The 16,013-nt window shown below is 28.8% G+C and overlaps 1 protein-coding gene across 1 annotated transcript; it reads left to right on the top strand.

Moving 5' to 3' along the window:
* The first annotated feature begins 395 nt into the window (after positions 1–395).
* On the top strand, positions 396–3,681 carry LOC129973047 (adult-specific rigid cuticular protein 15.7-like). The gene is made up of 3 exons (XM_056087405.1): positions 396–427; positions 2,625–2,723; positions 3,307–3,681. Exons 1-3 carry the CDS (start codon positions 416–418, stop codon positions 3,607–3,609), a joined length of 414 nt encoding a protein of 137 aa, XP_055943380.1. The 5' UTR covers positions 396–415; the 3' UTR covers positions 3,610–3,681.
* Positions 3,682–16,013: the final 12,332 nt, after the last annotated feature.

Genomic DNA, 16,013 nt, shown 5'->3' with positions numbered 1-16,013 from the left:
TGAATTCAATGCATAATTATTTTACGCTAAACGTATGATATGTATTTACTGCGGGACAAAAGTCAGTAACCCATGTTGGATAATGTACGAAATAATAAATATTAACATAACTGTTCGAAAACGGCAACTAATGAGGTTTTTTTCTTCTTTTACAAAAGTAACACACCCATTCAAGGTTGACAAACGCGAATTTACGAAGATAGCCATTAGTAGTGTTTGCAAGGTCGTTTTCTAAAACATTAAATGACCGTATATGCACGTGTCACACCGCTTTTTCAATGATTTTTAAAGAATGATATCGAATTCATAACCTTCGAAATTATAAGAATCTGTCATAATCAGAGGAGTATATATAGCACTGATTTTTCCATTTCAAATCATTATATTCAGACTAAGCCAAGTCTATCAATTCAACATGTTCGCTAAGGTAAGGTAGTTTGATTATTATGTTAAACCGTTTGTTATGTCAAGAATAATAATCTGGGATCATTGAAAAATTGAGTAAAATGGGAAAAAATATTATTTAGAGCTATTTATTTGAAATCCAAAGGAATTTATTCTGATTTATGTATGTATAATAACTTCAACACCTCAAAATGAATAGAAATTTCCTTTTATGTGACGAATTTTCGTTTTTAGGGGGTATTTTTCGTTTTCTAATGTTTGAAAGAAATATGTTACAGTGCAAAAGAAATACACTGAAATACGAAAAGATATTTAAAGTTTAAAATACTGATAGAACTTTGCACGAAAATACAATTGTTTTGTTTGAGTATAAGATATCTGGACTAGTCTATCTTTAGTATCTATAACGTTGTAAAAGTAGAGGCTTCTATTCAGGATTCGAAAAATAATTTAATTTCAAACATTTTACATGTAAATGATGTGAAGGATGTGTAAATGATGTGAAGGATGTGTAAATGATGTGAAGGATGTAAATCAACTTAAAATGTAAATTCTACTAACTGCTATTGGTTTTAAAACTAAGAAAACGATTTCACTTCGAAAATAAATACTGAACATAACTTATAAGTAAATTCAAAAAAAAAAAAATATCAAAAAAAGGTTTAACAAATATATGTTCATTAGTATACTAAAAAGTATAATATGTTACTATAATTACTTTCTACTTTTACGTCTTCCATTTATAATTCAAAAATATTTTTTTTTAAAACGTGGAATTTCAAAATTATTTATTTTCTCAAATTCATCATTAGATAACTACAAACACAGAATAATTTATTAATTAAATCGATCAATTTTTCTACAATTAATTTTTCATCAATTAAATTTACAGCAAAAACTGAATTAAATCACCTCTGAAAAAGTTGTTCCGATTTAAGACAGAAAAAAAATATTTTAGTTTAGCATATTTTTATATTTTAATAATTACATACAAATCATGAAATCCAATAAATTAATTTAAAACGCATATTTTATAAATCGCTATTGATTTGCAAATCAAACAAACGATTTCATTTTCAAAAGCAGTTGTTAAATGTAGTTAATAACTAAATTCAGTAAATTTCATGAAATAATTTTAATAAACACATGCTCATTAAAGAACTAAAATTATAATTTAATTAGTTTCTGCTTTTATATCTTTAATTTATAATTTCAAAATTTCGAACTCTAATGTTTACTAAATTTATCATTAGATGGCGCCACAAGCATGTATATTCAAAACTATCATTTAACATACAAGCAAGTTCTAAAAACATAAAAATAATGCATCATTATCGAGAAATGATGAATTATCACTTTCCCTATACCCAAGTGTAGAAAACGTGAATTATCACTTTTTCTACACCCATGTATAGAAAAAGTGATGAAAAAGTTGTATATAGAGTTTGTACAAAAGAATACCAGTAAAAAAAATAATTGAAATATTTAAATTGTCAAGAACGATTTTGGGAGAATTCAAAAATAGCTAAGAAGTTAAGTGACTTTTATCAGCTTCGTAAAAGAATTAGTTTACTGAAATCTGATGAAATTAATTAAATCTAATTCTTGGTACTGATTTTTAATAATCAAATTTGATAAGATATTTAAACCTAAATAACTTTCATTTCCAAATTTTGTCACATCTCACGCCATTTGTAGGAATAATCTCCATTACTTCTCACTCCGGATTTTTGTTTTAATGTATTTTCAATAAATAAATCAAATTTTCTTCAAATCATATAAATTAGTTTCAGTTTATTTCATTAGATTTAAAATGCACTCATCATAAATCACCCATTTCTGAGCTGCTCTCGCCTTTATATGACCATATAATTTTTAACTTTTCTATCTTTTCTGTCTTTATATCCTTTTTTTTTGTATTTTAATTGTTCATGACTTAAAACTGAAGATTTTAAATTCAGTACTGAACCAGATATCTTTATATTCCTCATGCATTTTTATCTTTATAACTTTTCATACCTTTCAGTTTCTGTACTTTATTCCTCTGTGTTTATATTTTTATTATTTGTGATTTTAACTGGAATATTTCTGATTTATTACTGAATAAGATGATTGCACGAGTACTCAGTAAGAAAAGAACGTAAATTTAATAAAATTCTAGAATGTTTCCGACTCTGTCGATGTTTAATTTTCTAAATTTAAAAAGTTAAATTTTCCAGGTTCTTATCGTCTGCGCTGCCCTTGCAGCTGCCCAAGCTTCTCTCCTGGCTGCTCCTCTAGTTAACACCGGAATCAGCGTGGAATCCAGACAACAAGATGTAAGTTTATGAATTTTTAAAATAACAATACTTTTTTTCATAGTGAATTAAAAAACTTTTATACCTATAAATATCTTTTTTCAGAATTTACAATCGTGACTTTGGAACTTGTTAATGCTAATTATACAACACAATTAGTTTTCACTTATTTGTTTTTATTCTTACAGAAATGGTTATATAAAAAATCCTTCTTTTTTATTCGAAATGTAGTAAAATTACATTTACTTCAAGTATTTTTTATTTCTTGTATGCAACTATTCAAAAATTATAAATGCAATTAAAATCTTTTTATATTTTACTAAATTAAAGATGAAGACTAAAACTTTTATCTGATTATGGCATAAATATCTTAACTTTTGCAAAACTGTACGTTGAATTAAAATGGCACGAAACGTTTTTTTTTTTTTTTTTTTGTTTTGTTTTGCTTTGCATAAGAATTTTTAAATTATATAACTCGTCATCTAACAGTTGGTTTAATGATTCCTTTTATACTTTAAAACAATGCATTTTGGATCTAATTTTTAAGTTAAATAAATAATTTTGTCTATATATAGATGTAACAATAGCTCATTTCTCATTTCAGGCTTTCGGTAACTACGCTTATTCCTATGACATTAAGGATGGAGCAACCGGATCCATCAATTCCAAGGCTGAAGTAGGAAAAGCTGTTGCTTTCGCCGCTCCAGTTATCTCTGCTCCTTTGGCCTATGCTGCCCCAGCAGTCGTCGCTCCTTTGGCCTACGCCGCCCCTGCAATTGCCGCTCCAGTGACTTACGGAGGTGTTCTCGGGCACGCTGGTGTGCTTGGTCTTGGATACGGAGTAGGTCTCGGACATGGATACGGAGCAGGCATCTACGGTGCTGGACTCGGCAAAGTTCTGTTGTAAAGAGACACCCTCAGATGTATATGGAATTTTTCTTCCATCTTCAATGCTCAAAATTTGCTATTTATTTGGAACTATTGTAATTATACAATTGTAAAATAAAATATATGTATCTTTTCATCAATTATGTGTTTTACTCTTTTATGACATTTACTTTCTTATCAAAATGAAAATTGTATTTTATGAGGTATTCGTAGGTTTTTCAATTACTAATTTCATTGTGTAATTAATTTTCTCTTACTAGAAATCTGATTGAGATTAGTTTTTCATTTTTTTTATATTAAAATAATTCCTTTTAAACTAAAATGATATTTTGCACCAGACAGTAGGTGATCTGGGCATCCTGGGTTCGAGTCCTGGTTTGGGCATGGTTGTTCCTTACCATGTGTTCTATCTGTGAGGTGTGTAAATGAGCTCTCATGTAAAAAGGGGTTGTACAATCGAGTGTGTGAGTGTCATCTTCATGTGAGCTAGAAGTCAGACTTCTGCCCTCGGGTGTTCAGGAATCTTTACTCTCAGAAGCAACTGTACCCCTCTTTCCACTGTAAAACGGACACGACATCATCATCATTAATAAGTCAAATCATTATATTCTGATCATCAACAATGGAAAAAAAGTCCATGATGAAAAATTAGTAGAAACAACGAAAACCATTCAAGTTTTGATTCGACAATGAAACACTTTATTATAAAGAGCACCTAATATAGTTTAAAAAAAATTGATTTGAAATAGAAAAAAATTAATATAAAAAGACTAGTGGTATCAATGAAAAGATAAATGTTTGAACGTAAAGTTCACGAAGAAATTATTTTTGTACTGTAATATTTCCGGAAACTATCACGGGAAAACGTCAAAATATCGTTTAATTTTAATGAATTATTATTACTAAAATTTCGAAGAAATATTTCCAAGAATATGTTTATCTGTGCAACAAGGTTGGTAGAGCCGAGTCAAACGATTTGAGCTATAGAACGGCATCATAAGCAGCACACACACATACATACATACATACTTATTCTTAGTAAAAATAAGGTGCAGTTTCTATTTAGTGTATGCGTTTAGTATTCTTTCTGAAATTTACTTACTTGAGAAGTACTTTAACTCCACAAGTAAGCAAAGACGAATTTTTTTGAAAAGGCCTGTTTTTGCGTCAAAGACACTGCGCCACTGCTATTCTTTATTGTAAAATAATAAGATGTATAAAACACATTCTTCTTATCAGTTGAAAATTGCATTCTTTTTTCCGTGCATTTTTTTTTAAGTACTGAAAAATATTTGCTGAATTGGCACACAAATTATGAAAAACATTTCTTGTTAAAATAAAACTGCAATATTGAACGATTCTGCTTTCTGTTATTATATTTTAATAAAAAAAAAGTTTAATTTTATCAAGACAGTTTCTGGATAATTTTTTAAAGTTTTAAGATTAATAATTTCTGTTTCGAATTAAATTTTGAATTTTTTAACAATTTTTTTTACAATTTAGATGAGATTACAGAAAATTAGAAAGATGCATTGTACAATGAATAGAAAGGTGTAAGGCTTTAACACTAATAAGTGTATAAAATTTTAAGTTTAAAAATACTTTTCTAGGCAAGCTATCAAGCGTAAGCTGTATAAAATATTTCATTGTAAAGTTTAGTAGCCAATAATCTCGCCGAACCAGTGGATCGCTAAAGACGAATAGTACAAAATAAAAATAAAAGTGATTTGATCACTATTGATTTTAACTGTTAAAGGGGCAGTTAGTTTTATATCTTTATCAGTGATCAGACCACATGAATAAAATATTTAATGAATATAGTTGCTGATTTGAATTCATTGCAAATACTAGAAGGTCTGTTTTTCTCTTGAATTCCTAATTTATTAATGCATTTCCGCTCATGTTGTGTTTAGCTTTGTTGAAGAAAAAAAAGAGTTTCAAATTCATTTTAAACCTCTTTTTGTTGATAAATTAGATCCAAAAACTGATGCAAATCTGCCATGTTTTTTTTTTTAATACGAAAAAAGATTTTTTTTAAAATTTAAAAATAAAAATAAATTAACATCAGTTACTTAATTTATGCAACAGAAAATTATTATTGATCAACCAATTCAAAGTATGTCCTATAAATTCAATGTCCTTCTATAAATTTCAAATTACAAACATTAGTATATTTTTCACTCTCACGGTGACAGCACAGCTCTTCATGCATCAGCTCTTCTTTTCTTGCATCAGCTCTTTTAAAATATATTTCTAAACAATAATAAAAAAAATTTTGTACACATAAGTTCGCGCACATAAAAACACATAAGTTTACAAAAATTACATAAAAAAAAAAGAAAATCTAGTGAGATCTATATTCATTGCCTGTTATTATTTGGGAAATTCGTCATTTTTCGAAGGACAAATCAGAAGAATAGGTTTATAATAATCATTATGAATTTTATTTTGCAATATTTATGATATTCAGTATACTTTTGCAAATTTTATTCACCGGCTGCACATTTTTCTGTTAAAATATATTATATAAATATTATATCCACTATATACAGGGTGCGCCGAAAATATCTGTATATTTGAAAGTGAGGGTAGAGGCCACCAAAATAAGCTCTTTTTGTCGTAGAATACGGGTACGGAAATGACGCGTTTAAGCACTGGTAGATGGTGAAGGCTTTGGGCCGCTGGTATCTGGGAATAAAGGGACATTTGGTTGCTGGTATTAGAACAACATGCGTCCCTTTGCAAACGCAGAGCTAGTAGGTAACCGTCTGTTGTGCGGGACAGCGGACTGAAACGGGACTAGCTGCTCCGAGGCTTAACAAGGAAGGATTTCTGAACAGACAATTCCCGAATTGACGAACGTTTGAGAGTGTCCACCTCCAGCACTGCTAAAATGGATCGTTCACGGCGAACAGGCGGGTCTGAACAGAAGCGCCCGAACGGCCGCTCAGTTCAATTCAGTTATCTTAACGCCCCGGTTTCTTAAAGTAACGCTAGGGCTATTCTGGGACGGACCACATAATTTGGAACCGCAATCAAATGACGCGATGAGCCCCCTCCTAACTTCCACACCGCACCAGCGGGAGGGCGCTTGGAGCTGACGCATTTAGAATGCAACAGACCCGCTTACACAACGGTTCTTTTGCTGAACCGGGTTTCGAACCTGAACCTCTTCAGTTCCGATGCAAAGACCTTACCACCAGGCCACCACGACCCTCCAAGCACCTGCAGTGAAAGAAAGGGTTTACAAGCAACTGAATGGAATCTGCAAGCATCGGAGATGTTTCGCGTAATCTAGGTATGAGGCGTGCGCCTGTGACATTACCTTGAGATGTCTTTTTTTTTGCCGTTTGAAAGCGTAATTTCCGGAACATATTCTATGACGAAATATGCGTATTTCAGTCCTCTTTACTCTCTTTCAAATATTGACAGATATATTCGAAGTACCTTGTATACAAGGTGCCCAGTTTTATAGGAGAAAAACATATACCACGTTAGAGAAAAACATATACTACCAGATGGAAAAATACCTTAAATGGTGGTAAGAGTTATATTTTATTTTGTTTGAGTCGATAAATGCATTTCTAAAAAAGTTACAGATTCTAATTTTTATATAAATTCTAACTTTTAATATTGTTTCCTATTTATATTAGTCATTTTTAGTAAAAGTAAAATAAAATCTGCGGTATTACAAAAGTATTATAAAACATACTATGAAAAAGTCTCAACATTTTACAGATAAAATCGACTAACTTATTGCTGTTTAACCTGAACAAGGATCAGATGCAAAATTATTTAATGGAAATATTTAAACGTAATACAACGGTGCCTAATTTCAACATATAAAGGATCACTTAAGATCAATTTCAATGCCGCGGATTTAGTGCTAAGTTTGCCTAAAATAAAAATTTTCTCTGCTTTATAATTCGACCATATTTAGTTGGAAAATATTTTTTTGGTTTTGTTTAAAATATTACAATAGAAAGAATAATTCACTAAATGTGATTGATAAAATTAAACAACAGTACAATATAGTAACTTTCTAAGAAATATATTTATTAACTGAAGCAATATAAAATATAATTTTTTACGACAGTTAAAACATTTTTATTACTGGAAGTATATGCCTTTCTCTAACGATTTAGGACGCGGTGGCCTGAGCGTAAAGTCTCGTCTCACGAGCCATAGAGTTTCCACCGAAGAACCGTCGTGTAAGGGGATCTGTTGCAGGTTAAATCTGTTAGGGCTAAACATCCTCCCGCTACTGGGGAGAGAAGGTGCAGGCTCAGGTGTAGTCTTCGTCATCCGACCGCGGTTCAAAATTACTATGCCCGTCCCAAAATAGCCGTAGTGTTGCTTTACAACGGGACGTTAATATAACTAAACTAAACTAATTCTCTAACGATTTAGAAATTAGCTATTCGGCCATGCTAAAACTGAACACTTGGAATACCCAAATTTGTATATGCTTTTTAAAATGAATTACAATTACACAATTCAATAAAATTACACAATTCAATAAAATTACACAATTCAATAATTCAGGAAAATAAACAATATGTCTATTCGATAATGAATAGACCATTGGAACAAACATACTCAAAGACAAAATAAACATACTGTGTATTCGATGATGAACAGATAGTTTGACACAAATTTGTATGAATTGTAGGTCCTATAAAATGATTCCTTTCAAAATTTTATGGATAAGAGCTGTTTCATTTGAAGACCTGGTACGAAATTTCACTAATTTGTCTCGTTCCATTTTGCAGTGATAATATAAATTAAAAGCCTTTGAAAAAGATTAGGAAAAAAGAACAGAAATTGTTTAGTAAAGCTTAGAAAAATACCTTGAAATTATTCAAATAAATAAAAAAGACTATTCTTTGCCAGTCAGTTAATCAAAGTTAAATGAATGAGGAAAAGATTGCAATTGGTATAGAAAAAAAAAATCTAAACTAAAATTTACAAATCATACTAAATTATTGTAAAAAACTAATAAAAAATAATAAATTTAAGTTTTTATGCCTCGCTATAAAATCAAATAATTATAACAAATCGAGAAACTGAAGTTTTAGAAGCTTCAAGAATTCATAATTTGTTTAGCAGAACTTGTCTTGCTAGTATGTGTTACTTCATAAAATTCGTAGAAATAGTGTTAAAAATAAATAATTATGGCTAATTCCAAATCAGAGAATATAAATGGCAAAAAAAAATCATTGCAGTCAGTATCAGAATTATTCAATCAACGATTTATTTGAATTATTTCGAGAAGGTAAATCAAAGAAAGTAATCCTTTAAAAAAACTATCGTTTACAAAATCTTTTGGCCCCTAATTTTCACAACAGTCTTTGAGAAATGCGATTGACAGTAATTTTATTTTAAATTTTGTTAGAAAATATTATACAATAATGCAAAAAAATAATTCGATAAAAATTTTAAATACTAAAGGCGGGTATTAATAAAGAATAACAAAAGCGATTTTTTTGAAGAATTTTCTTAATGTAGATACGTTGAATACGAAGAAATTTCTACATGTAGAAGTAATAATTTGCCTCCTACATGTGCGTATCATGAGCTATAGATGGCCTTTTATGTGCAGGACATCTTCATTTCTCTACTTATTGTCAATAAAAGCAATGTGAACGGTAAATGATTATTCACCATATCAGTATATGCGTTTCTAAAAAAAATTGTACTTATTTCGAAATCACAGAAACTGTACCATCAAATTTTCCTCTTAACAAGATCCATACGATTACAAAAAATGATTATGCTTTTTGTACGAAATGATTGCTATTTTACGATTACGATAAACCGATTACGATTTTACGGTTCCGTACGATTAAAAATTACTATTTTATTAGGATACTTGTTTCCTAATAAAGATATTTAACTTTAAATAAAGTCCACCATATTAACGAATAAAGATCTAAATAAAAGAAGGCCGATTATGAAAAAAAAATGGAGTTAAAATCAGTTTTTAAAATACAACTTATTACAATATTAAAAGAAAATTATAATATGATTTTTAAAAAAATTTCATTCTGAGAGCTTTTGTTTCATATACTCATTACCAGATGGCGCCACCAATAAAAAACCAAAAATTAATTGCTGAATATATTGATTACATTAAAGAGTGTATTTTCATAGAGAAAATTTCTAACCTCTAAAATATCAGGACATGAGCTAAATGTCAATTACTAAATACCTGCATTTTTATAAACAGGAAATAAGATGAATTAAATCAAAGTGCTTAAATACTACTGGCGTCAGTGAACTTATCTATTAATGACCAAAATCTTGGATTAATTTATCAAGTTTTATTTCAACAATCATGCATGTTAAGAGATTGTAAAAAATTAAAAATGCATTTTTGCCTAGGACAGCTCTTACCTTTATTTGTTATTATTGTTATTTATTTTATACTTAATAGTTATCCTCTACTTTTAATTTCTATTATGTAATTTTACACATCGTTTTTACTCAGTTTACTCTAAATTTATTAGTTACATAACTCGATGAGAATTTATCAAAAGGAATCATTAAATTAAATGAAAAACATTGTCTTTCTTCAACAAATTAGGAATAAATTAATGTCCTTTAAATTTCCAAACACAAAACAAACTATAAAAAAAGTTTTCATTCTATTTATTTCTTCAATTCTAAAGAAATTGTTTTGACTTTTGTAGAGAAAATGTTTTGAAAATTTTGATATGACACCTAATTTTTGTAATCTCCGGTAATATTTCATATTTTGATACATTTTTAAACTTTGTTTTTATGTTCATTACAAAATAAAAACAAGTTGTCATGCCATAAAAACTATTTCCTTCGATTTATATTCGATACCTTAATAAAGAAAAGCTGAAGCTTTAGCTTAGGAAAATATAACTTAAAACTAACAGTTTCTTTGTTCTTTTACACTGGTAACAATCATTCAAGGTTGATTATCATGGTTTAAAACTCATTATCGCTTCAAAGATCACGATTTCTTACATTTGCGCAAGGCCATTTACTGGGTTTAGGTAACATGTTAATGCTACATCGAGTTTCATTTACTTTTTTTTTTTTTGCCAGTTAGTGGCAGATAAGGAACATAAATTATACCCTGTGCACTAGTTTTTAAATATAGAGTATATTTTTCTTTATCATTTGGTTTAGCATATTAATCAGCGAATCTTCCACCTCAAATCTTTATTTGTAGAGCAGACAAAGTTAATTAGTTAAAATGCTCACAAAGGTAAATTATTTTGATATTATTAACTAAGCATTATACCTTCAGAAAGTTGTATCTAGATTTGCAGCTACATTTTACCATTTATTTTTTATATCTATATTATGACTTTTATAATTAAAAGTTATGTACAAAATTAATTTCTCATAAATTATTGTATCAAAATAGTTGTTTCCTATCAAAGCAATATTTTATATTTGTTTTGTTAAAAATCTAATACAAATTGTGTTAATCTGATAGAAATGTCAGCTTTACTGTCTGAAAATGAGAAATTTAAAACTTAATCTTCCTGAAAAACTACAACATATCAGAACAAATAATCTTTGAAATTGCTGAAGGACATTAAAAGGTTACTCACTGATGCTATGTATAAATAGCCTGTGAACATTTTCTCCCACATCGACGTTTATAACAATTCAAAACTGTGAGGTCTTTCGGCTTGTATCAAAAATTGGATGTTAATTTATAAATATAAGCTAAAATATATTTCAAATTGCACACATACAAAAAAAGGTTTCCTATCTTACATTTTATAAAATTTCTAGCATTTATAGTTTTTTTTTTTTTTTTTTGCAATAATATTACAAAAATTGTGCTTTTTCGATAATTGCAGCATTTTATTTGCTTGAAACAAATTTTGTTTTTAAAGTATGATGATATATGTGATTTCAACAGAATTATTCTTCTGTAGTTTTGAAAATTTAAAAGATATATGCTATTAATCACGTATAATACTTTTACAAGGCATCTTATTTTATGATTAAAGTTTAGATAAAATTTTAAAAAAAGGTTCAGAAAATCTCTTAACATTTTTTGAAATCTCATATGGGATTTCAAATATATTGTTTTCTTTGCACTAATATTGATAAAAGAGTAATGATGACCATCGTACATATTAAAGAGGTTATCTTTTTCAATAGAATTATTCTTCTGCACTTTCCAAAACTAAAAAAAAAAAAAAAAAACACGATGCTTTTAATCGCATATAGTATTTTTACAAGGTTTCTTATTGTATGGTGAAAGTTTATATAATATTTGATAAAAATGTTTAAAGAAATCTCTCAACATGTTTTGAAATCTAATATGTGTTTTCAAAGATATTATTTTGTTTATTCAAATATTGGTCACCATTATGGAAATCAAAGAAGTTATCTTTTTCAACAGATTATTATTATCTTGTGCGCTCTTCTCGCAACTACCCACGCTTCTTGGCTGGCTGCTCCCCTTTGCAACATCCTTGGAAATAGCGCAGAATACTAACAATAAGATGTAAGTGTCCAGATTTCTGAAATATATCATTTCATTGTTAAAACTTATCTCGGCGTTTTTAAAGTCTATGTTCTTTTCAGAAATTATTGTAATACAATGCTTTTTAAATGAAATTCCTTATCATTATTGAATGATAAGGAAATGAAATTCCAATTTGTAATGAAATTATTCTTGACCCGTCAAAATGATCCAAGCCAAAATCGCTGTGATAAAAGGGCTCAGATCTAAAACGCCCGTAACAAAATAGCCTAAATTCAAATTTGGATTTGGATCGCAAGATCCTGATACAGAATATGCTGCGCAGAAACAATAAAGTGAATGTAAAATAATATGTCTTCTAATAATATGTCAAATTATAATATCATTCTTGTATGCAGTTTCTAATTAGCGAAATTATCTTCTAATCTCTTCTAATAATAAAGATGAACATTTGTCTGTTGGCGCTCTATAAGCCCAAATTATTTTACACATTACTACCAAATTTTTCTTCTTTATGATACCATTAGTCATTGCGAATTTTTGCTGAGCTTTGGCAATTAAAAATCTTTTAGCCTAATTTCCAATACCATATTGTATCGTTGCCATGAAATTCAAACCGTTTCCATTGTTTCTTGAAATATCGAATCACTTGAATTACTTCCGTTATTGAAAAGAAATTTCTAAGTTTCAATCCAAAGTGAAAGGAGGAAGATTATATTTAATGTCTCTGTAATTTACAAGACAAACTATAAAAGGGAAATTACATTATCGCGTTATTTAGAAGATGGAAGGACCGGATATTTACGATATTATTATTTCTATGATGTTATACAATTTTCTCTATTACAGATGTTCATGTACACGGTAATCAAAACTAAAGAAAGATATTTAAAATAACACGACTTTACTGGCAGACAGTTTGATGGAATTATGAGCATGAAGTTTTATACAATCGATTTTTTTTTAATTCCGATGTAACCAATATTCCAGGCGAATGAGCTGTTGTACTGAAGAGAATAGTATTGAATAGATGAATTTAAGAGATATAAATACTTTAATTAATAAATCAATTTATAAGATCTTGATTTCAACAATATGTAAAATGTCATGAAAAAAAAAACCTTAATTTTTTGTCCAGATAATCTTTTACTAATACTACTAAGCTTAGATTAAATTGTACATAAATTAGTTTGATTGGATTATACATTTATACATTTTACATATTTTCATGCATTTATTATTATTACATTTATTATACATTTAATATCATATTATACATTTTAATAGAAACTAGTTATTTTTCTATAATATAGAAAACTAGCGGAAAAGGTTTCCCAGAACTTACTCGCCAATTCTTCAGTATAGGTTTTACTCCCGTACCCGTGCGTAAAATTGGGTATCTTGTGTTAGGTTGCGAATATTTTGCATAGTATTGGCAAACGATACTTACAAAATATAGAAATGTGACGTTAATTTAACATTTTTACTGGATCTATAACGTTATAATATATATTTTTGATGCCTTTTTGCTGGCCAATTGAAACCAAAACTGACGCCTAGAAGATACAAATTGCTTCTCAAGCAAGGTCTCATTTGACAATTCGAATGTTGTTCTACTGGATTAGTAGGAAAAATGCCGTAGAATTTTATAAATCACTTTTTAAATTCAATGATAGTCTAACCGGTATTGCTTTTCAAGAAAATCCGCATGTCCTAATCGATATAACATGGAATTTCAAGACAAGTTATTTGATTGAATTTTTATATCCAAATATTAAAATTTTCAAAATCTCCACAAATCCACGAGACATCCCTTTATGAATCAAGTAAAATAAAATACATTTGTAAGCTAAATTTTCTAGTAAATATATTTTTAGAACTAAAAAGAAAAATATTCATTCGAATTTATATCAAAAAAGATAATTGAAACCTGCATTTTACTAAGAAAAAAAACAGATTCTGAAAATTTTTAGGAGTGTATTTCGTCTAGCTAATAGACATAATTTTAGCATTGTGATCTTACAAACGCAAAAGTCAGAGAGTATGGTTTTTCTTTTCTCCAATTTTACCTAAAATTTGGCAAAAATCTAAAATTTTAATTAGGAAGAAAAGCACGTATGAAATTTTATCCTTCTAGCGAGTTGTATTACTGAGATGTATTTTTAACAAATACAAATAAAATTCATCTTTCCAGCTACTTGCATTTCTGAAGTGTATTTTTAACAAACTAGTAAGAATAAATTTCAGTCTTCTAGCAAGTTGCATTACTGAGATGTAATTTTAACAAACTAATACAAATTTAATTCATCCTTCCAGCTAGTTGCATTCCTGAGGTGTATTTTTAACAAACTAGTAAGAATAAATTTCAGTCTTCTAGCTAGTTGCATTACTGAGATGTATTTTTAACAAACTAATACAAATTTAATTCATCCTTCCAGCTAGTTGCATTACTGAGGTGTATTTTTAACAAACGAGTAAGAATAAATTTCAGTCTTCTAGCTAGTTGCATTACTGAGATGTATTTTTAACAAACTAATACGAATAAAATTCATCCTTCCAGCTAGTTGCATTCCTGAGGTGTATTTTCAACAAACTAGTAAGAATAAATTTCAGTCTTCTAGCTAGTTGCATTACTGAGATGTATTTTTAACAAACTAATACGAATAAAATTCATCCTTCCAGCTAGTTGCATTACTGAGGTGTAATTTTAACAAACGAGTAAGAATAAATTTCAGTCTTCTAGCTAGTTGCATTACTGAGATGTATTTTTAACAAACTAATACAAATTTAATTCATCCTTCCAGCTAGTTGCATTCCTGAGGTGTATTTTTAACAAACTAGTAAGAATAAATTTCAGACTTCTAGCTAGTTGCATTACTGAGATGTATTTTTAACAAACTAATACAAATTTAATTCATCCTTCCAGCTAGTTGCATTACTGAGGTGTATTTTTAACAAACGAGTAAGAATAAATTTCAGTCTTCTAGCTAGTTGCATTACTGAGATGTATTTTTAACAAACTAATACGAATAAAATTCATTCTTCCAGCTAGTTGCATTCCTGAGGTGTATTTTCAACAAACTAGTAAGAATAAATTTCAGTCTTCTAGCAAGTTGCATTACTGAGATCTAATTTTAACAAACTAATACAAATTTAATTCATCCTTCCAGCTAGTTGCATTCCTGAGGTGTATTTTTAACAAACTAGTAAGAATAAATTTCAGTCTTCTAGCTAGTTGCATTACTGAGATGTATTTTTAACAAACTAATACAAATTTAATTCATCCTTCCAGCTAGTTGCATTACTGAGGTGTATTTTTAACAAACGAGTAAGAATAAATTTCAGTCTTCTAGCTAGTTGCATTACTGAGATGTATTTTTAACAAAATAATACGAATAAAATTCATCCTTCCAGCTAGTTGCATTCCTGAGGTGTATTTTCAACAAACTAGTAAGAATAAATTTCAGTCTTCTAGCTAGTTGCATTACTGAGATGTATTTTTAACAAACTAATACGAATAAAATTCATCCTTCCAGCTAGTTGCATTACTGAGGTGTATTTTTAACAAACGAGTAAGAATAAATTTCAGTCTTCTAGCAAGTTGCATTACTGAGATGTATTTTTAACAAACTAATACAAATTTAATTCATCCTTCCAGCTAGTTGCATTCCTGAGGTGTATTTTTAACAAACTAGTAAGAATAAATTTCAGTCTTCTAGCTAGTTGCATTACTGAGATGTATTTTTAACAAACTAATAGGAATAAAATTCATATTTCCAGCTAGTTCCATTACTAAGGTGTATTTTCAACAAACGAGTATGAATAAATTTCAGCTTTCTAGCTAATTGCATTATTTAGAGGTATCTTCAATTAACTAATACGAATTAATTTCTTTTTCCGGAAGTAAGCGTGGGGGGTATTCAAAAAGATTTAAAATG

This window comes from Argiope bruennichi, chromosome 6 (assembly GCF_947563725.1).
Source record: "Argiope bruennichi chromosome 6, qqArgBrue1.1, whole genome shotgun sequence".
Taxonomy (NCBI): domain Eukaryota; kingdom Metazoa; phylum Arthropoda; class Arachnida; order Araneae; family Araneidae; genus Argiope; species Argiope bruennichi.
This window is presented reverse-complemented; position numbering and strand designations above follow the sequence as displayed.

Coding starts and splice junctions, on each gene's coding strand:
- LOC129973047 (XM_056087405.1), top strand. Junction 2,724..3,306: donor TGGAATCCAGACAACAAGAT/GTAAGTTTATGA, acceptor TTCTCATTTCAG/GCTTTCGGTAACTACGCTTA.